Source organism: Chrysemys picta, chromosome 3 (assembly GCF_011386835.1).
Source record: "Chrysemys picta bellii isolate R12L10 chromosome 3, ASM1138683v2, whole genome shotgun sequence".
Classification (NCBI taxonomy): Eukaryota; Metazoa; Chordata; order Testudines; family Emydidae; genus Chrysemys; species Chrysemys picta.
In genome coordinates, this window is record NC_088793.1 from 158,391,826 (window position 1) to 158,416,685 (window position 24,860).

At 48.0% G+C, this 24,860-nt stretch overlaps 1 protein-coding gene across 1 annotated transcript in view; it reads right to left on the bottom strand.

Annotated features, from left to right (window-relative positions):
* DNAH14 (dynein axonemal heavy chain 14) overlaps positions 1-24,860 on the bottom strand; it is a 530,612-nt gene that overhangs the window by 471,810 nt on the left and 33,942 nt on the right. The window contains 1 exon segment of the mRNA XM_065589985.1: positions 23,856-23,990. Coding sequence (XP_065446057.1) covers positions 23,856-23,990 — 135 coding nt within the window.

Genomic DNA, 24,860 nt, shown 5'->3' on the forward strand with positions numbered 1-24,860 from the left:
TGGAGGTCTCATGAAGACAGGCTTCCCTATGGATGGAATAGTCTGCACTGGCGGTGTCGGAAGATGAGACGGTCCAGGCTCAGTCAGTGTGATCAGGTCACGAGCAGTGGAGAAGGTCTCCGGAGTGGACGGCAGGCCGAGCTCAACCACGGTGTGCACCTGACTCAACAGCGCTTCCGGCACCGGAATCTACAGTGCCGGAGTTGGAGCCTTCAGGGGGCGGTCCGACACAGGCCGTTGCTCCAACGGGGGCACAGGTGGCGCCTGCAACTGCTCAAGAGCAGCAAGTGGTTTGTGCTGTTTCTTGGGCCGCGGAGACAGCGAGTGATGTCGCATCTGTACCGGTGCCGGAGATGGCTGGTACCAAGAGTCTTTGCTGGTGCTGGGTCGTTCTGGTGCCAGAGGCACGCTTCGGACCGACGGCGCCTGGTCTGTGCGCGGTGCTGAGGGCACCGGGCTAAGTGCCGCTTCCATTAGGAGCGGTTTTAAACAAAAGTCCCGCTCCTTTTTTGTCCGAGGCTTGAAAGCCTTACAAATGCAGCACTTATCTGGCTGATGGGATTCCTCCAGGCACTTCAAGCAGGAGTCGTGGGGTCTCTGGCAGGCATCGGCTTGAGACAGGCCAAGAGAGGCTTGAAACCCGGAGACCTAGGCATGGGCCCTGGTACCGGGGAGGAGGGAAGGGGATAAACCCCATTTCCTCCAAGTACTATCTACACGATCTATAAAACTTACTATTAACTACACTATAACTGTTAAAACTATTAAATCTACACTAAACAACTATCTACAGTACAACGAGTAAAGAGCTAGGGAGGTGGAGATCAGCTATGCCGCCCTCCACAGTTCCAACGACTGTCACAGGCAGTAAGAAGGAACCGAGGGGGTGCTGGGTCGGCCATAGAGGAGTCACCATTTGAAGAACTTCTCCTACTTGCATTTTCACTCCTGTGCCAGGAAACAGGCAGAGCATCCAAGAGATGCTGGTGGACATATTAGCAGTGTTTTCTGATCTACCAAAGGCATCTTTTGGAGGAGGAGGACAATGACAATACAGATGCAGCATACTTCAATTGATGCTGCTCACAGCTCGCGGTATAGCTGCTATTGCCCCCTAGGTAGACTGGTGCTTCTGGAGCAGGGCCACAAACACAGACTGTTAGGATCACATTGTCATGCACACCTGGGATGACCACAGGAGTGGCTCCAGAACTTTCCCATGAAGAAAGCAACATTTCTAGAGCTCTGTGGAGCAGTCCTCCAGCATCACGACACACACATGAGGGCGGCCAGGCTGCTCCAGAAGTGGGTTACTATAACCATCTGGTAGCTAGCCACTCCGGACATCTCCTTTGATTACCAACTTGGTGTTGGCAAGTCAACTGCTGGAGCTGTGGTTTTCGAGGCAATCAGGTATATAACCTACCCAAAGGTGGTGAGCATGAACAATGTCCCTAAGTAGTTGCTGACTTTGAGACAATGGGGTTCCCTAATTGTGCCATGGGACTCCTGTGCCCATAGTTTGCCCTCTTCAAGGAGCACAATAATACATAAATCACAAAGGGCACTACTCCATTGTTATACAGGCTCTTGTCAACCACTGAGGCCAAATTATGGATGCACTGGAAAAGTTCATGACACCAAGATTTTCCGCTGATTGAGCTTCTACCAACCTGGACAGGCTATTCCAACCAAATGATATGGTCATAAATGGAGTAACTTTCCCCACTATTTTTCTAAGGGACCCCAGGGACCCTTTTTGCCTGGGTTTATGAAACCATTTCCTGATCTTGGAGGCCCTGACAAAAGACGATTTAGTTACACTCTCAGCAGATGTAGAATGGTAGTTGAATGTGTGTTTGGCAGAAGTAAAAGGGGTTTAAAACAAAACAAAAAACAGGTGACTTCATGGAAAGGGTCTACTATAGACCAATAAATCAGAAAGAGGAACTGAATGAGGCATTTTTAGAACAAATAAATATACAAAACCGAAGACCTAGTAGAAATGGGGCACTTTACCCAGATATCTGCTGGAAAAGCAATGTGAAAAAATAGACCATTTCCACTAAATATTTGGAATGTAGTGGGGACAACTTTTTGTTTCAGAAGGTGGAGGAAGTAACCTGGGAGGCAGCGATTTTAGACTGGATTCTGACCAAACGGGAGGAATTGGTAGTGAATATGAAGGTGAAAGATAGTTTTGGGTGAAAGTGATTATGAAGTGATAGATTTCATGACTCTAGGGAAAGGAAGGAGTGAGAGAAACAGAATAAGGATAACAGACTTCAAAACAGACTAACAAAAACTTGGAGAACTGGTAGGTGAGGTCCCATAAGAAGAAAATCTAAGGGATAAAGGAATTCAGGACAGCTGGCAAGTTATCAAGGAGTCAATATTAAAGGCACAACTCCAAGCTATCCCAATGCCAAGGAAAGATAGGAAGATGCCAGTATGGCTCCATCAGGAGCCCTTTACTTGAAAAATCAAAAAGGAATCTTATAAAAAGTGGAAACAGGCAAATTGCTAAGGAGGAGTACAAAACGGTATACACATGTAGACACAAGAAAAGGGTTGTTGTTTTTTTTAAACATACTAGGATAAAAAATGAGACCAAGGAAAGCACAGGTCCTCTACTTAACAGGGAAGGAAAGCTAATAACTGATCACTTCAAGAAGGCTGAAGTGTTTAATTCTCCTTCAGTTTTCACTAAAAAGGTTAATGGGGGCCAGATACTCAACACAATTAATATTAGCAACAAAGTGCAAAAACAAAAGCCAAAATAAGGAAAGAGCCAGTTAAAAACTACTTAGAGAAGTTACTTATATTTAGGTTGTGATGATGAAATTCATGCTAGGGTACTTAAGAAACTAGCTAAAGCAATCTTGCAACCATTAGCAATTATATTTGAGAACTCGTGGAGAATGGGTGAGCATCCAGAGGACTGAAGGGCAAACATTGTTTGCGAAGAGTTACAAAGGGATCTCACAAAACTGAGTGACTGGGCAACAAAATGGCAGATGCATTACTTTGCATTTATCAACATTTAATTTCAGACTGGAAAATATAATCCCAAATATACATACAAAATGATGGGCTCTAAATTAGCTGTTACCACTCAGGAAAGATCTTGGAGTCACTGTAGATAGTTCTCTGAGTACATCCACTCAATGTACAGTAGCAATCAAACAAGCTAATGTTGGGAATCATTAGGAAAGGGATAGTTAATAAGACAGAAAATACCATATTGCCTCCATATAAACCTATGGTACACCCACATCTTGAATACTACATGCTGATCTGGTGGCCCCATCTCAAAAAAAGTTTTATTGGAATTGGAAAAGGTACAGAAAAGGGCAACAAATTATTAGGGGCATGGAACAGCTCCCATCTGAGGAGAAATTAGTAAAACTGGGATTTTTCAGCTTGGAAAAGAGACGACTAAGGGGGGATATGGTTAAGAATCCCCATCATTGGAGGTTTTGAAGAACAGGTTGGACTAACACCTGTCAGGAATGGTCTCGGTTTACTTGGGCCTGCCACAAAGCGCAAGGCTTAACTTGATGCCTTTTTGAGGTCCCTTCCACACTACATTTCTGTGATACTGCTGGTGCTGTTTACAGAACCATTTGGATTCCAATGACATCAATGCTGTCCGCATTATTGTGGCTTGCTGTGCTTCTCACAAAGTTTGTGAATCCAAAGGTGAGCCATTTGTCACTGAGCGGACCTCTGATAGTAATGGATTGCTGAACCGGTACACTCAGCCAGAAACTGCACCTGTCATAGCTAGAGTAGGATGCTCACATGCAACAGAAATCAGCGATGCTTTGTGCGCTCACATTATGGATTTGCATGGATCAACAGAGAAGGGAGATTAGTACATTTATTGATGTATTTGTACAGCAAAGTTAACAGTAAATGAACTAGTTGCAGTACATTACAAATGGGTTGGATGTGATTGTCACAATTTTTAAATTATGGATGAAATGACTACTTAATACAATGGAGCAGAACAGTGGTTTGTGTGACATGAACAGTGGATTTTCATTATGGACTGACTTGAAAAGATGTATTGAGAAATTGAGCATGGAAACAATTTCCCAGTTGTGCCTTATGTCTTTATTCCTTGAAATACATATATTACGGTATATGATGTGATGCAGTGACGTTAATAAACTTTCTTAATAAAATAAAAACCTTTATTTTTAACATTTAAAAACATGCTGCATTACAAAAACACCAATATTAAAGACCCATCAGGCAGATCAGTTGCCATTAAAATGCCTAAACCAGTAATAAAATATAATGCATAACAAACATTGAACAGTGCAAAAAACTAAACCTCTTACTTCTGGGTGTCCCTTTACTCCTCCTCCTCATTCACCATGCACCTTGGAGCTGTTACACGGGAATGGAGGACAGCGGGGGTGCAGGACCATAGAAGGTACATTTGCCCTGTCCAACTAGCAGTCAGGCCTGGTTTCGTGGGCCACCAAATTATGATATTGTCCAACGCATTCCTGGTCTGCAGGACATGGTACTTTGGAGATCACTCAGGATGTCCCAAGGCCATCAATGGAAGCAGCCTCTCAAATGGGTCCTTCTATTGTTCTCCATCTTCCTCCTTAGGTGGTCACATTCCTGCTCCAGAAACTGCGCTGTAAGTCTCTCTTCATGTGCTACAATTCTCTCATTGCACTCTGCAGCCTACCTGTGCCTTTCCAGGTGCCAAGAATCTTCTTCTCTTTGGTATTGTACCTGCATGTTGGCCCTGCCCAGGATGTCCACCATAAGTTCATCACAGACAGGCTTCCCTCCTTGACCGTGTCATGACAGTTCAAATCCCAAACTGCTGCTTGACAGAGGCTGGGCTGCAGAGATGGTAGGGCCTGAAAACAGACATCAAACAGTACGTTATTGTCTCGAACTTCAAAAAAGGTTCAGTACATCATCAGAATCCTTGGAATCTCAAGGCCAAGAAATGATACTTTGTAAAACTCAGCTTCAATATATTCTCAGAGTAACTGACAGTTAAGCAGAGTGAAAAGCCTGCACAGAGAATGGTAAGGCAAAATTTACAAATGCTTTATGTTTAAATATTGCAGACAATTTTAGTCTTGGATGGGAAGGGGCATGGTTTACTACCTAAGGTTTGTCAATCCTTTCAGGTATTCCACATTCTGGAGGACACAACAATCCTGGAAGTTAATGAATGGCAAAGGGGCATTCTATTCCACGCTACCAGTGGTAAGCCAGCCATGTATGCCATGGAAGTTTTCAAGCTTATGGGGACTGAGCAACATATCTACAAGTTGACTGTCCTACAGAGGAGGGCCTGGAAAATACATTTCAGGGAAGGGTGTGACTCCCTATCTGGAGTTCTTACTACAAGAAAAATTGGCAGCTTTTAGCACCAGTGACTGGGTCAAAATTAACGGAGGAAATCAATAGGATGCTACAGTAGGGTCCACATTATTGCTGCTTCCCTATCAGCTGCTGAAAACACTGCATTCCTGCAGTTACCTGGGGGCAGTTACAGCTTATGCTACAGCTTGCTCTGACTACATCTACCTATGGACTATATGCAAACACACGACAATACAGACTCTCAAAAAACTGCACAACCAGGCCCCCCCCATTCCCATTTCTGGACTGCAAACAAGCCCCCTGCCATATTTTGATAAGTGATATATAACCCAAACACTACATTTTCTCCTCCTCTCTGTACAACTTACTGTTTAGAAGTGGCTCATTATGCTATTGCATGGCCAATTTGTATGGCGCAGCATACTAAAAGCAAAGGCAATACAAGTTTTACTTTTACCACCACCGCACATCTTTGTAAGAATGTGCAAATATCTAATAAAAACAATGTTAAATGCTTGTTTAACTGTTTGTACTTCCCAGTCTCCATTGGGTGGAAGTGGGGATGATGCCAAGGCACTGGCATTCATTGTGCCATTAGCAGACATGCTGCTACCCATGGCTTGTGATAAGAATGACTGAGAAATAAACAAGAAATGCCCATTCGAATATGAACAACAGATATGGAACCAAACACTTACCACGCTCCAGGGCTATTTCTGCTGCCCGATCCTTGGCAGGCTATTCCTCCATGGGGGGGGAGGTCTAACAGCTCCTTCAAGTACAGACCCAAGACGTTCTCCACCTGTTCCTGTGGCAAAGCCTCCTTGGGAACTGGCATGAGCACAAGAGTCACTTCACTAGCACAATCCAGCGGCAGCTAGCACTGGAGGGGAACCAAGTTGCAGAGGTCAGAAGGACACCATCCCAGCTGATCTGGCTATAATGACCCACTGAGGTCTAAGTTCTTGGCACAGTACCCAGCACCTGGTCAAAGTCCTCATAAAAGAGGCAGGATGACAGGGTCTTCCCAGAGATGCAATTCTCATCCCTGGCTTTCTGGTAGCTTTTCCTGAGCCACTTAACCACTCCCTGGTCACCAGTCTGTTTAATCCCTAACACTGCCAGCTTGTCCATTATTTCTTGGTACATATGGTCAGTTCTAGTATTCCTACTAAAGTCTAATGTCTTGGTTGCATCACACCAGAGATTGCAGATCAATGGTCACAATAAAACAGAAGGGTTTAAACACCAAGCGGCTGTACTTGAACCAGGAAGGCTGCTTCCATTTCCTGGAAGTCAATTGGCTAATCTTGGGATAGAAAGGCCAAGGAACACTGACCCATGGAATTGGGGGATAGCATGGCAGACTCAGGATACATCTGTGGACTCAGGCCCATGGTGCATCCACACAGCAAAATTATGCAGTTTGGATAAGACTTGGGCTTGGACCTACACTCCATTGATTTCCAAGGTCCAAGTCCTGAGGGCCTACGGACCCGAGTCAGACAGATTTGTGTGTAGATGGTAGGTGGGAGGGGATTGGGCAGTCTGAGCCTGCGCTTGCACTGTAGGGTAGCTATACCCTTAAATGCTTCACCAGAAGAATGAGAAGCATGAGATCATAGACTTATAGACTTTAAGCTCAGAAGGGATCATCGTGATCATCTAGTCCAGGGATCGGCAACCTTTGGCACGTGGCCCACCAGGGTAAGCCCCCTGGCGGGCCGGGCCGGTTTGTTTACCAGCCATGTCCGGAGTTCAGCCGATCGCGGCTCCCCCTGGTCACGGTTCACCGCTCCAGGCCAATGGGGGCTGCAGGAAGCGGGGCAGGCCAAGGAATGTGCTGGCCCCTGCCTCCTGCAGTCCCCATTTGCCTGGGACAGCGAACCACGGCCAGTGGGAGCTGCAATCGGCCAAACCTGCGGATGCGGCAAGTAAGCCCCCGGCGGGCCGCGGGCCAACGGTTGCAAATCCCTGATCTAATCTGACCTTCTGCAAATCAGAGGCCACAGAACCTCACCCACTCCTGAAATAGGCCCCTAACCTCTGGCTGGGTTACTGAATCATGGTTTAAAGACTTCAAGTTATGGAGAATTCACCATTTACACTAATTTAAACCTGCAAGTGACTTGTGCCCTATGCTGCAAAGAAAGGCGAAAAAATCCTAAGGTCCCTGCTTATCTGACCTGAGGGGGGAAAATGTCCTGACCCCAAATTTAGCAATCAGTTAGACTCTGAGTGTGAGTGCAAGACCTGCCAGGCAGATACCTGGGAAAGAATTCTCAGTAGTAACTCCCCTTTATCTCAATAGAAGCTAACTTTTTTCCCACCTACAGATAATTTAAATGTTGACTTTGAAGATATGCTGAGCAAAGCATTCAGGAAAAAAAGAGGGATGCTCACAATATGACAATCTGCATAGTATGCTATGAGAAGCATCTCATTTCAGCATCACAACCGGGATGAGTACAGATAGTGAAGAGTTTTTAAGAGTTCTATTACTAATTTTTATTCTAATCTGACCCCGGTTCAGGACTTGAGGTGGCTTAGGCAAGAAATATACTTCCCTAATGCTCAGAAAGGAGTGAATATCACATCACCTGCATCAGCCCAACTTTGGCAAAGCAGCAAAAGACTATACCTCTATAAATTTCCTTATAATTCAAAATGCAGGCATGCAGGTTATTGATATGAAAACTGGCAAGATCATAATGTATCCTTGCCTCTTTAAAAATCACAGTTTTTGAGAATCTATGCATGTGTGTATATCTTTATATTTAAAAAAAAAACTAAGCTATTTCTTCAGCCTTTTCCTTTGATACATCAAGAGTTCTAAAGCACCTCCTGGTCTCCATGCAAAAGGGGGAGAGGGGGAAGCTGTTTATGATAAATTTTAGACTTTGAAAAATTAGATTTGTTCTCTATGTGGCTTTATAGATGTTTCATCAAAATCTGCTCTCAGTACACTGGTGTCAATCCAAAGTAACTCGATTTAAGCAGGTTTCAGAGTAGCAGCCGTGTTAGTCTGTATCCGCAAAAAGAACAGGAGTACTTGTGGCACCTTAGAGACTAACAAATTTATTAGAGCATAAGCTTTCATGGACTACAGCCCACTTCTTCGGATGCATATCGAGTGGAATAAATATTGAGGAGATATATATACACACACATACAGAGAGCATAAACAGGTGGGAGTTGTCTTACCAACTCTGAGAGGCCAATTAAGTAAGAGGAAAAAAAAACTTCTGAAGTGATAATCAAGATAGGCCAGTACAGACAGTTTGATAAGAAGTGTGAGAATACTTACAAGGGGAGATAGATTCAATGTTTGTAATGGCTCAGCCATTCCCAGTCCTTATTCAAACCGGAGTTGATTGTGTCTAGTTTGCATATCAATTCCAGCTCAGCAGTCTCTCCTTGGAGTCTGTTTTTGAAGTTTTTCTGTTGTAAGATAGCCACCCGCAGGTCTGACATTGAATGGCCAGACAGGTTAAAGTGTTCTCCCACTGGTTTTTGAGTATTATGATTCCTGATATCAGATTTGTGTCCATTAATTCTTTTGCGTAGAGACTGTCCGGTCTGGCCAATGTACATGGCAGAGGGGCATTGCTGGCACATGATGGCATATATCACATTGGTAGATGTGCAGGTGAACGAGCCCCTGATGGTATGGCTGATGTGATTAGGTCCTATGATGATGTCACTTGAATAGATATGTGGACAGAGTTGGCATCGGGCTTTGTTACAAGGATAGGTTCCTGGGTCAGTGGTTTTGTTCAGTGATGTGTGGTTGCTGGTGAGTATTTGCTTTAGGTTGGGGGGTTGTCTGTAAGCGAGGACAGGTCTGTCTCCCAAGATCTGTGAGAGTAAAGGATCATCTTTCAGGATAGGTTGTAGATCTCTGATGATGCGCTGGAGAGGTTTTAGTTGGGGGATGAAGGTGACAGCTAGTGGTGTTCTGTTATTTTCTTTGTTGGGCCTGTCTTGTAGGAGGTGACTTCTGGGTACTCGTCTGGCTCTGTCAATCTGTTTTTTCACTTCAGCAGGTGGGTATTGTAGTTTTAAGAATGCTTGATAGAGATCTTGTAGGTGCTTGTCTCTATCTGAGGGATTGGAGCAAATGCGGTTATATCTTAGAGCTTGGCTGTAGACAATGGATCGTGTGGTGTGTCCTGGATGGAGGGATGTAGGTAAGTGTAGCGGTCAGTAGGTTTCCGGTATAGGGTGGTATTTATGTGACCATTGCTTATTAGCACAGTAGTGTCCAGGAAATGGATTTAAGCAGATAGTTACTTCAGATTCACATCAGTTTACTGAGAGCAGATATATTTACTTTATATAGCTATTTCCTAGAGCCATTCTACTGAGCTATACTTTATTAAATAAATTATGACTTGGGAATATTTTCCTTAAATATTTTATTCTAGCCAGCATATCAACAAAATTTTAATTTTTCTTTTGATAGATCACAGACAAAATTCATCAACAGATAAAACAACACAGAAAAACTAGCAACCCAAACTAACAACTATAAGCAAATTACACAGTTATGGTCAGAAGTTTATGATCAGAGGTTTATCATCTGTGAAGTATGTCAAAGCTCAATGCTTCCTGGAAATGTTTAACCTATTTCATGGGCATGAATGAAATGCCTGTATCTTTAACTTTTTTTGTATGCAAGAATGGTTCTGTACTGTTAACTAAGCAATGTAGCATGACCGGAAATGTATTTCTGAGCAATTATATCATGTTTTGAACAGCAAAAAATACATTACTAGACGACTAAATCCTTTTAGCCACCCAAAAAGTGTACTATCCATCTAAACGTGAACTGCTTGTGTATGAACACTGTTATGGGATCAGTTGCAACTAGTCAGAAAGCTCTTCCCTGTATCTAGTGTTGTAAAACCACTGATTAAATTAAGGGACTGGAAGTCAGAACATATGGGTTCTTTTCATGTGTGACCTGATCTCTGTGCCTTGGTTTCTGCATCTGGAAAATGAGAGTAATACTTACCTTACCTATTTCACATGGGTGTTGACAATGTCCTTGATGCAGTGGCCAGAAATCTCCTCTCCACATTTTTCACCCTTAATTTCACACAGAATTTTTGAAATCTGATTTTCAGATTGAATGTGTATATGGTGAACATAAAAAATACCCCTCTTTCCTGAAACAACCACCACTATATTATGGCTGCTCCAATTATCAAGATGGGGGAAATGGAAAAGGGGGCTTAAAGCCAACTACAAGCCACATAATCCCTCAAAAAATAAAAATGCTGGAGGGATAAACAGAGCATTCTGAACATAAGCCAGAAAGAAATCACCACTAAGCTAAAAAAACTTGAACAAAATACAGACGACCAAAGTAATATTGATAAACATTTAATAAAAACGCCTTAATTTCTCAAGATGGATTGCCCATATGGGAAAATCACAATCTAAAAATGGTAGCAAAACAAAAACTTTAAAATGTGCTCTCAATATTATGAAAAAAAAATTAATTCAGAGCTCCTAGATGTTGACATTAAAGAGGATGATTTGTATGTTGAAAGTGCCTACAAAATACACTCGTAAAAGGAACTGTTAGAGGAAAGCTCCTTGGAGGCCAACTGCAATACCACTGTTACTTTCGCTGACCTCAGGGGCAGAGAATTCTAAGAAGGAAATAAAGTGAAAAAACAACAGTGATGCTTCCCAGGGGTATCCACCTGAACTTAGCATGACAGAGCCTTCTCTGAACCTTCCAGGAGTCCACTCCCTGACAACACTGTCCACAAGCAGCAAAAGTATTCCCCTCTCAGCCCGCGTGGACTCCACTGTCCCTTAGCAGACAGGTGATAGGAACATTTGGAAGGCTTAGGGGTAGGTGTGTGCCTATTAAGTGCCCCGCCCATGATCAATTGAACACTCACAGAAACCACAGATTCTCTACTCCCAAAGGAATAGCACACCAGCTTACGAGTTCTACCTCTGGATCACCCCTCTGCTTGACAAGCAAACACTTAGATATATTTATAGTGAAAACAGGAATAAATTTATCAAAGAACAGATATTCAAGTGACAGTAAGAAAGAATATTGGAAACAAATGGTTACATATGAAACAAAATCATAACACACAAGACATTCCCATCTCCTACAGGATAGCTTACCCCAACTCCTTTTCCCAGCATTTTCAACAATGATGGCTGAGACCCTTTTGGAATATCAAGCCGGCTGGCACCTTGTCTTCACAGATTTAGGGGTGTCTGGTGTACCTCCATATCCTCAGTTATACCCCCAAAAGTTCACTGGCTTTACTCAAACAGGTTAACCCTGGATTTTTTTTCCCTGCAGCACTCACTCACTCTATTCATCAACGTTTGACTCAATATGCAAAGAGACTTATTTTGTAAAATATGCAATACACAATGATCAATCAGGGAGATAAGTGTCTCCCACCTCCTGTCTGGAGAAGTCAGTCTCAGTGCACACTACCTCTGAGTGACCTGCTCTTAATTACAAGGTCCTTAGGAAGGAGAAGTTACTTACAATAAGTTGAGTTCTTTGAGATGTTTTGTCCCTAAGGTACATTTGCCCTGTCCAACTAGAATTCAGGCCTGGTTTCATGAGCAACTATGATATTGTCCAATGCATTCCTGGTCTACCATAGAGACTCCTTGTTGTTTTTACCATAGGATGTGCGCTCTTGACCAGAGAATGAAAAGCAGCTCCAGAGGCTTGTGCAGAGCAGCACCTAACACCTTCAAACCAGGACATATAAGGAGGCGCAGACCCACTGCCATTCAGTTCTTTCTTGACTACAAAACAGAGCCTCCATACCCAAAGGGAAGGAGTACAGGAGGTGTAGCACCCATAGGGATAAAACATCTCAAGTTACTATGAGGTAAGTAACCTCTCCTCCTCCTTCAAGTATATGACCCTGTGGGTACTCCCAAAAAGTAACTCAACGAGAAGGTGGATGCTGAGGGGATAAGTCCAAGACAGTTCAGAGGACTCTCTCCTCTAAAGGTAGTATCACCGCTGGATGCAGGTAAGATGGTGTAATGTTTGGCAAAGGTACACATAGAAGACTAAGTTGAAGTCCTACAAATTTCTGTTATACGAACCCCCTGTGGAGGGTTCGTGCCGGGGCTCGACCCTCCTGGGCAGGAAGGGAGCCACACCGACCCACTATCAGTGGGGCAGCAGTATAGTTCGCTGGGTCAGCGCTCCTACCCTTTGGTGCAGGGGCTGAGCAACAGTACAACAGTTAGGGAGCTCAGGCCCTTTGGGGCAGGGGCTGAGCAACAGTACAACAGTCAGGGGGAAGCCTGCCACCCATGAGCGGGGGTGGCACAGGGGGACGCAGGCCCATCCACTCCACTGCGTCCCAGCCCGGGGCCCTAGCAGCGGCCACTGCCGCTGCGGGTCAGTGGGGTGTCCTGACCGAAACACACTGACATCAGCTCATACGTGGCTACAGCCTGACCAGGGTCAGCTACCCCCGGGCTACTTCCGGGTTTCCCCTCAGGGCCTACCTCATCCGTGGCGCCGGGCCCAGTCCAATCCACTAGCATGGGTTCCTCTCGGCCGGGGCTGGGTGGCAGGTCCGGCAGCTCCTCAGGGAAGTCCGGCCAATTGGACTCGGGCAGCTCCTCTGGGTAACAACAGGGGCGGAGGGGCATCTCGCCTTTGGGGATGGTGTGGGGGAGTTCCAACAGCTCCTCCCAACGACGGGAACGGGCGGGCTCCAGTGGCTCCTCCTCGTAGTGGGCTCGGGGCAGCTCCGGCCAGTTAGGGCAACGGCTACGGGCCTCGGCGGTCTCCCAGCCACGAGCTCCCAGCCACACGTCTGCTCCCTGTGGCGGCTGGGGCCTCACTGAGCTCTGGCGGCCGGCTTTTATACTTCCTGTCCTACCCCTTGACTTCCGGGGGACGAGAACAGGCGGCAGTGGCTCCGCCCACTTGGGTGTCTGTAAGGGGGCTCCTTCTGCTGGGCAGGAGGGGAGCCACACCGACTCACTACACACCTCCCCCCCTCCCCAAGACTGGCTCCCGCTCATCGGGGCCAGGCCCTTCCATTTCCCCAATGCAGGATAGGAAGTCCACGTTGGCATGGTCCTTGCCAGCCCGATGCTGAACAGTGAATGCATAGGGCTCCAAGGCCAAGTACCAGCGCATGATGCGGGTGTTGTTGTCCTTCATGCGCATCAGCCAGCGGAGGGGGGCGTGGTCCGTGACCAGTGTGAATGGTGCTCCAAGAAGGTAAAAACGGAAGGCATCGCAGGCCCATTTCACGGCGAGGGCCTCCTTTTCTATGACCACGTAGTTCTTTTCTCAGGGAAATAGCTTCCGGCTGAGGTACAGCACAGGATGGTCTTTCCCATCCACCTCTTGGGACAAGACCGCCCCTAATCCCACCTCGGAGGAGTCTGTCTGAAGGATGAACGGCCGATTGAAGTCCGGGCTGTACAAAACCGGCTCCTAACAGAGACACCTTTTAAGTGTCCGGAAGGCGGTCTCGCACTCTGGGGACCACTGCACCTGCCGGGGGCTATCCTTACTCAGTAGCCCAGTTAGGGGCACTGCTATGGACGCGAATTGGGGGACGAATCGTCGATGATATCCAACGAGGCCCAGGAACTGCCGCACGTGTCGTTTCGTTGTCGGGGTGGGACAGTCCATGAGGGCTTGGACTTTTCCCACAAGGGGTTTTACGTGCCCGCCCCCAAACGTATAGCCGAGGTAGGTAGTTTCCTGCAAGGCAATACGGCATTTCTTGGGGTTGGCCATCAGACCCGCCTGCCGCAGGGACCTTAGGACCGATGTGACCCGGATCAGATGGTCATCCCAGCAGCGGCTATAAATGACAACGTCGACCAGGTAAATGGCGGCATATTCGTGATGGGACTGTAGCAGGTGATCCAGCAGCCGCTGGAAGGTCACGGGGGCCCCATGGAGACTGAAAGGCATCCAGGTAAATTGATATAGCCCAGTCAGGGCGGCAAAAGCGGTCTTCTCCTTCGAGGTCTCATCGAGTGGAATTTGCCAGTAGCCCTTGCTAAGGTCGAGGGTGGTGATAAACTGGGCCTCTCCCAGGCGGCCCAGTAATTCATCTATGCGGGGCATCAGGTAGGCGTCGAAGCAGGAGATGGCGTTCACCTTCTGAAAATCTATGCAGAAACGGCGGGTGCCGTCTGGCTTGGGCACCAGGACCACCGGGCTGCGCCACTCACTCCAGGACGGCTCAATGATGCCCAAAGCCAGCATGGCTCGCACCTCCTCTTCGACCTCTTCCCGCATCCAGGAGGGCAGGGGCCGGGTTGTTTCCCAAACAACTTTCCCAGGCTCGGTCTGGAGCCAATGCCAGACCAGGATTGTATAGCCCGGTACCGCCGTGAAAGTCTTCCGGAAGGCCTGCAGGAGACAGTTCACCTGTTTATGTTGTTCCTCTGTGAGCGACTCACCTAGGAGGGGTGCTGGGGGGTCCTCTTTCGGGGGTACCCGGGGTCCCAGCTCCGGCTCGGGCGGCCAAGGGTTAATCATGAGGCCCTCCCGGCCACACCACAGCTTCAACAGGTTCACCTAGTAGCGTTGGGTTCCCTTGCGTTTATCCGGTTGCCTAACCTTGTAGGTGACCGGACCCACTCTGCGTACTACTTCATAAGGCCCCTGCCAGCGGGCTAACAGCTTTGATTCGCTTGATGGCAGGAGGAGTAGGACTCGATCCCCGGGCTGAAACTCCCGCACTTGAGCCTCCTGGTTATAGGCCCACTCCTGTCGTTCCTGCACCGTCCTTAAATGCTCGCGCGCCAGGGCTCCCGCCTGGGTAAGGTACGCCTGCAATTGTAGGACGTATTTTAAGAGGCCCTGGGCTGGGGAGGCCGACTGTTCCCAGGTCTTTCGCATTAGATCCAAGAGGCCCGGCGGCCTGCATCCATATAATAGTTCGAACGGAGAAAACTTCGTTGACGCTTGAGGAACCTCCCGGATAGCTAACAGCAGGGGCGGAAGGAACTGATCCCAGTGGCGGAGCTCGTCTACGGGGAATTTCTGCAACATTCCCTTAAGCATCCGATTAAACCGTTCCACTAACCCGTCCGTCTGCAGGTGGTAAACTGAGGTGCGGAGTTGTTTGACTCCTAAGAGTGTACAGACCTGGCGTAACAACCGGGAGGTGAAGTTAGTCCCCTGATCGGTTAAGATTTCCTTAGACAGCCCTACCCGCACGAAGATCTTCACCAGTTCACCCGCGATAGTCCGGGCGGTAATGCTCCACAAAGGGACGGCCTCCGGAAATCGGAAGGCGTAGTCCACGAGTACCAAAATGTACCGAAACCCAGCAGCGCTTTTTGGGAGCGGGCCCACGAGGTCCATGGCGACCCGCTCGAACGGTATCTCCATCAAAGGCATGGGGACCAGGGGCGCCTTGGGTACCCCGGGAGGAGCCACTAACTGACATTCCAGGCAGGAGGTGCAATACTTCTTCACATCCTGGTAGACTCCCGGCCAGAAGAAGCGCGCTAGGATCCGGGCGAGGGTCTTCTCTTGCCCCAGGTGCCCAGCAGCCGGCACATCATGGGCGAGTTTCATTACGGCTCGCCGATTGCAGAGGGGCACCATCAGTTGCGTCTGTGGCTCCCGGGTGCGGGGGTTGCAGTCCACTTGGTAGAGCCGGTCCCTGCGCAGCTCGAAGTGGGGCCATTGGGTGGCTTGCTAGGGATCCGCGACGCTCCCATCCACCGCCGCGAGCTGCTCATAAAAGCGGCTGAGGGTAGGATCTGCTCGTTGGTCTCGACAGAAGTCAGTGTCGAGGCGGAGTTTAAGGGTGGGCCCCGGCTGCAGCACCGCCTCATCTGGGACGTCCGCCTCAGTTGCCTCGTCCTGGGCGGTGGTCTCGGGTGAGGACCCCTGGTGGTCTGTTTCCAAAGCCAGCGTGGGTCGGAGGACTTCCTCGAAAGCGGGCCAGTCCCGACCCAAGACCATGGGATACGCTAGGTGGGGAGCTACGCCGACCACCAGATTCCAGGTGACACCCGCGATCGTTAGGGGAACCTGGGTGCTCGGATACGGTCGGACGTCCCCGTGGATACACTGCAGATGGATCACCCCCAAGCGGGTATCGGTCTGAGGTACCAGCTCCTGACGGACCAGCATTTGGCCACAGCCCGAGTCGATCAAGGCCTGAGTTACCCAACCCCCAACGGCCATGGGGACTGTTAGCTTGGGGTTCAGGGATGGTCGGGCCCGATTGTGTCCCGCCCACACTTGTCCGTAACTGCAGTCCATGTCGGGACAGTCCCGCTGGAGGTGTCCCATCTTCCCGCAGCTAAAACAGAGACCGAGTTCAGGCCGCCTACCCCAGGGGCCCACTCGGCTCGGGCTCCGGGGGGGGGCTCCGCCGGGCCCTTGGGGGCCCCTGGCCAGAGGGCATTGGCCTCATCCTGGGGGCTGACTCTATGCGCCGGGCCCGGGGCTCCGTATGGGGGTCGGTTCTGGGGACTGGGTGCCGAGACCCCCTCGGGGTGTTGTTCTTCTCACCGCGGGCTGGTTCGGACCCAGCGTTGGGGAGCCAAAAGATGGGGCCCATCGCATTTTCGGCGGCGAGGAAGTCCTCCATCAGCGACACAGCCGCGGACAGCGTCGCCGGCCGGTGGCGGAGCACCCAGGCCCGCCCTCGGGAGGGCAGGGTGTGGATGAACTGTTCCAGGATGACCTGTTTGGTCACTTCCTCCGCTGTCTGGTGTCAGGTTGTAACCACCGTTGGCATGCCTCCTTTAGTGTCTGGGCCACCAGCCGCGATCTAGCCCCGGGGGGGGGGGGGGGGGTAAGTCTGGCCCCGGAACCGTTGTCTGAAGGTCTCGGGGCTGACGTCCAGCGCGTCTAGTATCGCAGCTTTCACTCGGTCATAGTCGCGAGCTTCCTCTGTTGCCAGTCTGCAGTAGGCCACCTGAGCCATCCCGGTCAGATACAGGGCTAAAAGGGTAGCCCACTGGTCTCGGGCCCACCCGGCGACGAGTGCCATGTGCTCAAAGGTGATCAAGAAGGCCTCGGGGTCATCGTCCGGGCCCATCTTGGTCAGGCAAAGGGGAGCAACTGAACGCGACACCCCCCCGTTCTCCCCCGCTGGCCCCACAGTGGGGCGAGGAAGCGTGATCAAGAGCTGCTGCAGCTGGTTCCCCAATTGCTGCACCAACTGCTGCTGTTGCGCCAGTTGGGCCGTATGCTGCTCCTGTTGTTGCGGGAGATGGGCGGCATCCCGCTGCTGCGCGAGTTGAGCGGCCTGCTGCTGCTGCAATTGGGCCGCCTGCTGCCGCTCCTGACTCTCCGCAAGCAGCTGGAACAAACGCTCCATGTCCATACTCCTTACTACAACGGGGGGGGAGGGGCAGTGGCCCCTCCCTCTTCCAGCCCCTTCTCACAGGGGCAGGGACTCGCCGGTCCCCACTTCTGGTACCACATGTGGAGGGTTCGTGACGGGGCTCGACCCTCCTGGGCAGGAGGGGAGCCACACCGACTCACTACCGGTGGGGCAGCGGTATAGTTCGCTGGGTCAGCGCTCCTACCCTTTGGCACAGGACTGAGTGACACACAGCTTAGGGAGCTCAGGCCCTTTGGTGCAGGGGCTGAGCAATAGTACAACAGTTAGGGGGCTCAGGCCCTTTGGGGCAGGGGCTGAGCAAGCATACGACAGTCTGGGGGAAGCCTGCCACCCGTGAGCGGGTGTGGCAGGGAGGGGACGCAGGCCCACCCACTCCACTGCGTCCCAGCCCGGGGCCCTAGCAGCGGCCACTGCCGCTGCGGGTCAGTGGGGTGTCCTGACCGAAACACACTGACATCAGCTCATATGTGGCTACAGCCTGACTGGGGTTGGCTACCCCCGGGCTACTTCCGGGTTTCCCCTCAGGGCCTACCTCATCCGTGGTGCCGTGCCCAGTACAATCCACCTGCATGGGTTCCTCTCAGCCGGGGCTGGGTGGCAGGTCCGGCAGCTCCTCAGGGAAGTCCAGCCAATTGGACTCGGGCAGCTCCTCTGGGTAACAACAGGGGCGGAGGGGCCCTGGTGGCGTCTCGCCTTCGGGGTTGGTGTGGGGGAGTTTCAACAGCTCCTCCCAACGACGGGAGTGGGCGGGCTCCGGTGGCTCCTCCTCGTAGTGGGCTCGGGGCAGCTCCGGCCAGTTAGGGCAACGGCTACGGGCCTCGGCGGTCTCCCGGCCGCGAGCTCCCGGCCACACGTCTGCTCCCTACGGTGGCTGGGGCCTCACTGAGCTCTGGCGGCCGGCTTTTATACTTCCTGTCCCGCCCCTTGACTTCCAGGGGGCGGGAACAGGCAGCGGTGGCTCCGCCCACTTGGGTGTCTGTAAGGGGGCTCCATCTGCTGGGCAGGAGGGGAGCCACACCAACTCACTACACCCCTCAGTAGAGCTACAGAGCTAGGCTGAGCTCTAGTGGAATGTGCTGTCACTCTATGAAGGGGCTGCATCCCAGCAGATTCATAACAGCTTAAAATGTACCCCAAAAATCCAGTTTAATAGTCTTTATGTGGAAGTAGGTTGACCCTTCCTTCTCTTATATAATTCCTCCAAATTATATAAATAGCTTAGGAGAGGCCTCAAAGGTTTTAGTCCGGTCAAGGTAGAAAGCAAGGGCCCTTCTAAAATGCAGCATATGCAGGTTGGTCTCCTCTGTGGAGGCATAAAGCTTGGGGTAGAACACTAGGAGATGATCTCCTGATAAATACGGTACAGTAAAACCTCAGAGTTATGAACACCAGAGTTACGAACTGACTCATCAACCACACAACTCATTTGGAACCGGAAGTACACAATCAGGCAGCAGTAGAGACATGCCCCACCCCCCAAAAGGCAAATACAGTACTGTACTGTGTTACATGAAAACTGCTAAAAAAATAAATAAATAAATAAAGGGAAAATTAAAAAAAAAATATTTGACAAGGTAAGGAAACTGTTTCTGTGCTTGTTTCATTTAAATTAAGATGTTTAAAAGCAGCATTTTTCTTCTGCACAGTAAAGTTTCAAGTTAATGTTCAGTTGTAAACTTTTGAAAGAACAACATTTTGTTCAGAGTTATGAACATTTCAGTGTTATGAACAACCTCCATTTCCAAGATGTTCGTAACTCTGAGGTTCTACTGTATTCCAAAGAGACCTTCAAGAGGAATTCAGGAGGAGGATGCAGTGTAAATTTTGTCTTTATAAAAGGTGATATATTGTGGGTCAGCCATAAGGGACTGAGCTTTCCCATTCATCTAGCTGAGGTGAAAGCTATGAGGAATGTCGTCTTGAGGGAGAGGTGGAAGAGTGAGCAGATAGACATTGGTTCAAAGGGAGGTTTCCTTAGAGCATTAAGAACCAAACTGAGGTCCCACTGGGGGATCAGCTTCTGTACAGGGGGGAAAAGTTGGCTAAACCCTTGAGGAATCTAGGTGCAGCAGGGTGAGGAAAGACTAAGAAGCCTTAGGTGAGTGAAAGACTGACACAGTGGTTAGGTGTTCTTTACTCTAGATCACTGATAGATCATGTTTCTTTAAATCCAATAGGTAGTCCAGGATCTTCGAAAGTGGAAACTCTGAGGCCCAAGAAAAAGAGCACCAGGAATGGAAGAATTTCCACTTCTGAAGGTAAGTTTTGTGGGTACTAGGTTTCCATTAGATAGGAGAAGTGACTAGACTCTGTCCAAACAGGTTAGCTCCATGCTCGAGAACCATCTAGGAACTATGCTGTGAGGTTCAAGGGAGAAGGTGGGATGGATCAGGGTCCCTACCTTCTGTGACAGGAGATCTCTCCTGAGAAGTCAGACAGGCATTGCCAGAGAGGTGAAGGAGGTTTGAGTACTACGCTTGTCTTGACTATGATGGTGCTATGAGGATGATCCTCACTCTTTCCTCTTGTAGTCTGAATAAGGTCTTCAGGATGAGAGGTAGAGATAGGTAAGCATAGAGTAGGGCAGGGAGGCAGTATATTATCAGGGCACCTCCCAACAAGTTATGTCCATATTCTCTCTTGGAGAAGAAAAGGCAGCATTTCACATTCCTCAGGGTGGAAAAGAGGTCTGCTTCTGGGGAACCCCAGGTCTGGCAGATGCTGTGATCCTGAGGAAGTGTCTGCTCAGAGAGTTTGCATCGGTATTCTGGAGACCTGGAAGACTGCTGAAATTTCTGTCTGATGGAAAATGCACAGTCCCACAGCCTTAGCAACTCTGTGTATAAGGACTGGGATCTTGCTCCGCCTAGTCAGTGGATACAACACATTGCTGGCCTGTTGTACAGCATTACCCTGGCGGAGTGGCACTGTATGGTGTGAAGGAAGTGTTGGCAAGTGTATCTCACTGCTCTCAGCTTCAGAATGTTGATATGGAGCAAAACCTCGTGTGGACTACTGCCCCGGATTGTGTCCCCTTAGAAGAGAGCTCCCCATCCCAAAAGAGAAGAGTCTATTGAAGAATCTTTGATGGAGGATGGGGTCAGAGAATGGGGTTCACAAGTAAGATTTCAATGGATGCTTCTATCATCTGAGAGAGTCCAGAACTTTGAGGTACCGTAATACGTTTGGAGAGACCATGTATGTTTGAGGTATACATAGATTTTTAGCCATGTCTGAAGCACCTGAGGTGCAGTCTCATGTAAGGCATGGCAAACATGGAGGCCAACATGTGCCCCAAGGGTTATAGGCAGGACCTTACAGTTGTTTGTGGGTGGTGTTGTATCATTGAGATTAGACTGAACAGTGGAGAATTCAATTTGGGGAGTTAGGCTCCGGTGGCTAGTGAGTCTAGAGAGACTCAACTAAGTCTATTCTGCGGATTGGCGTCAACGTAGACCTCTTTTGATTGATGTGAAAGCCCAGAGACTGAAATAGGGCTATAGCCTTGAATGTTGCAAGCTAGACCTCTACAGCTGATTGACCCTTGAGGAGCCAATCATCTAGGTATGGGAATACTGCTATGGCCTATTAACATAAAAGGGCTACCACTGCTGAGAGAAGCTTTGTAAAGACCCTATGCTCTGAAGAGAGCCCAAAGGGAAGGTCTCAGAACTAGTAGTGTTTTGAACCTATTTTGAATCGTAGAAAACATCTGTGCCATGGATGGATGACCACATGAAAGCAGGTATCCTAGAGGTCCAGGGTGACAAACCAATCTCCCAGATCTAGAGATTGATTATAGTGGCTAACGTTACCATCCTGAAGTGCTGAGAAAGGATGCAGGTGCTCAACTTTCTCAGATCAAGAATCAGTTGCCATTATCTACGCCTCTTGGAAACTGGGAAATAGCTGGAACAAAAGCCTCTTCCAACAAACTCAGGGAAAACCTGCTTGATCGCCCCTCAAGACAAGATAGACTGGCCCTCCTGTTTCAAGAGGTTCTTGTGTGAGAAGTCCCTGAAGAGGGACGGGGAAGGAGCATAGAGTGAAAGTTTATGGAATACCACACACTGATGACCTTGGAAATCCATCTGTGAGGTAATTCCCAGACAAGAAGGAAGCTGGACAGTCAATCCCCAAAGGGGGGGTTGGATGGAATCACTCAGCACAGGTTCTGGAAGGGTAGGAAGCTTGAGGCACTCAACCGAGACATTGTTTCTTGGAGGGAGGTGCAGATGATGTTACTGTGGAAAACTGAGTTCCCTTCTTTTGAGGCCTAGATCTCCTTCTCTGAAAGTCAAAGGGTCTGGGAAAAGCCTGTGGGAGGTTGTATTGGAACAGCCTAGATCACAATGAGGTATGAGACCCACTAAATCACCTTTGTTTCAGGGACGTAAATTCCCAGTGACTGCTAGGTAGCTGTCAAGTCCCTCAGAGAGTGGAAGGAGGAATCTGGGTCAGAAATGAATAGTTTGGGTTCCTTTAAAGGTAAGGTCTTCAACATATTCTGCACCTGTCTTGGGAGACCAGAAGCTCTCTGCTTGACCAGGGTCATGGCTAGGGATCTAGAAACTGTATCCATGGTATCTAGGGCAACTTGGAGGAAGGGTCTTGGCTATCAGCTGACTTTCTGAAATGAGAGCCTGAAACTGTTCCCACTGATTCGGTAACAGATGTTAAATAAAGAGAGTGAACTTAAGAGTAAGTGTTGTAGTCATACTTTGCCAATAAGAATGGGAAGGACAACATGGTGTAGCTTTTCCTTCCCAGGAGATCTAACCATTTGGACTCCTTCTCATAAGGCAAAAGAATCAAATGCTAATGTCTATTCCTTTCATTTGCCACATCCACAACCAAAGAATTGGGAGTGCAGTGCAACAAAAAAAAATTCTCCATATCCTTAAAAGGGACATAGTACTTCTTTATCTGCTCACTTACAGGTGGGCTGAATAGTGCCAAGTGTTTGCAGACTTTACAAGCAGGTGATACCAGGGCCTCACTGATTGAGAGGGCAATATTCAAAATGTCCCCCAAAGACTGTTAAGTCTCCTACACTTCCTCTAATGGAATCTGGAGGGATTCTGCAAGGCATTCCATGTGGTCTTGAAAGCCACGAAAGTGGTCAATATAGGGGGAGGAGGGAAGAGGGACATCACTGCTTCATCAGGAGATTAAAAGAACTTAGCTGATGGGGAAAGGTTCCCTCCACCTGGGGAGCCTGCTGATCTTGACTGTTTCCCTGTGGTGAGGGTGTAAAAGGTACCGAAGGAAGACCATGAGGTACCAGATGGCAATTCTGCGGTACCAGGGGCTGATCAGATAGTGTCTGAGAATGGTGCAGTACCAGTGGCTGTTGGGTTTTCCTGGTAGTTGGAGACCTGTAAAACTGCTCTCCAAAGGGCCCCTAAGGATTCCAGAAGGCCCACTAAAAAGGGGCAGATAAGGAAAGGTTCCCCATGGATATTCAGAACACCTGATCCTAGAATGCCTGGTAGCATCCCAGGAGACTTCATCCAAATGCTGGCTCAGTGAGTGGAGGACAGAAAAGAAGCCCTGCACTGAGACATCAGAGTCTGAAAAAGGCTCATCCCTTGGGCTGAATGGTGGCACCACAAAAAAGGTGCCAGTACCATACACTGGATGTCCAATCCAATCTCAATCTATCTAGATAGTACCGAAGTAGATCATTGCAATGGAGACTCCAGTACATGCCATAACTGAAGTTTTAAACCTGAATGGTCAGAATGCTAAAAGCCAACGTAAGAACCTAGACAGTCATCTGAATAATGTTTTTGACATCTGAGAACTCAAAAACAAATACATTTTTAACCCTATACGGAAATTCATTTCTGGTCTGAGACAAAGCGTGAAAAATGTCAACCCTAAAGATAATTTGCAGGGAAAGTTATAAGCCACTGATATGTCTTTCAGAAGTAAAGTGCCATCTTAACTAGAACTATCCCACAGAATTTTTAACCAAAAAGTACACAGCTGTTCCCAAAAAAGACATTGAGACAAATATTTCTCGGTTACATCAGTTTGCATCTGGAGTAAATCCATTGTTTTCAATGGCATAACTGAGAAAAATAATTTGTCTCTGTGATACTAAGATTTACGTACCTGTTCTATCATAAGAGTAAACTTTTTCCCTAATAGGTTTGTTATGAGATGTTCCAGCTTTCTGTTGTTTACAGATCTTTGTATGGCAACTTGGTTCTGAAACAACTGTTTGAATTTCAGTCTCTTTATCATCATCTGTAACAAACAAACAGTTTAAATGTAAGTATTATGCTGCTGACAGTAGATCGTGAGGCCTCACTTATTTTCTAAAAAATAGTTACAATTGTACAGTGAATATACATTCTCATTTATATTTATGCAATTTATATTTTTTTCTAAGAACATTCTAATTTAAATGTATTTTTAAAATATCACTATACATAAAATCTATAACATGATCACAGTAAAAAAAAGTGTTTTTTAAAAAACACATAAGTACTCCCCTCCTTCACCCCAATGAATGCACTGGAAATCCACAGTAAACTTCTTTTGCCGTTACAATGGACCAATCAGTATTAAAGTGTATAGTTTGAACACGTATTTTACCTTCAACAGTTTTGAAAAAAGTAAGAGTGTTACTTGTCTTTTTATATTTTGCTCTTGCATTTGACCTTCCTTCACGTTTGATTCTACTTGCAGTCAATGAGAGCTGTGACTTTAATAGAACATGAATGGGCCCCTAAGGATTAACTTTTTCACTTTCACAGAGAAAAAGAACCCAGTACCTACTTCTTGAGGGGCCCAATTCAGCAAAGCACTTAAGCATATGCTGAAGTGTATCCCTAATAAACAAAGGCCTTAAAGATGTTTAATCAATCAGACTTAAGCACATTTAAAATAAAACATGTGCTTCAGTGCTTTGTTCAATCATTGAATCATGGCACGCCATCACCATGGGACCAATTCTGCAAGTCGCTTTGCGCCCTCAATTTCCATTTATTTTGCTTACAAAAAATGTCTGCTATAGTCCCTCGGTTCATCAGCCCTTCCTTTCAGCCTCATTTAAGGACTGGTCCAAAGCCAATTGAAGTCCCTGAGAATGTTCTTCCCCTCCCCCCGCTCCAA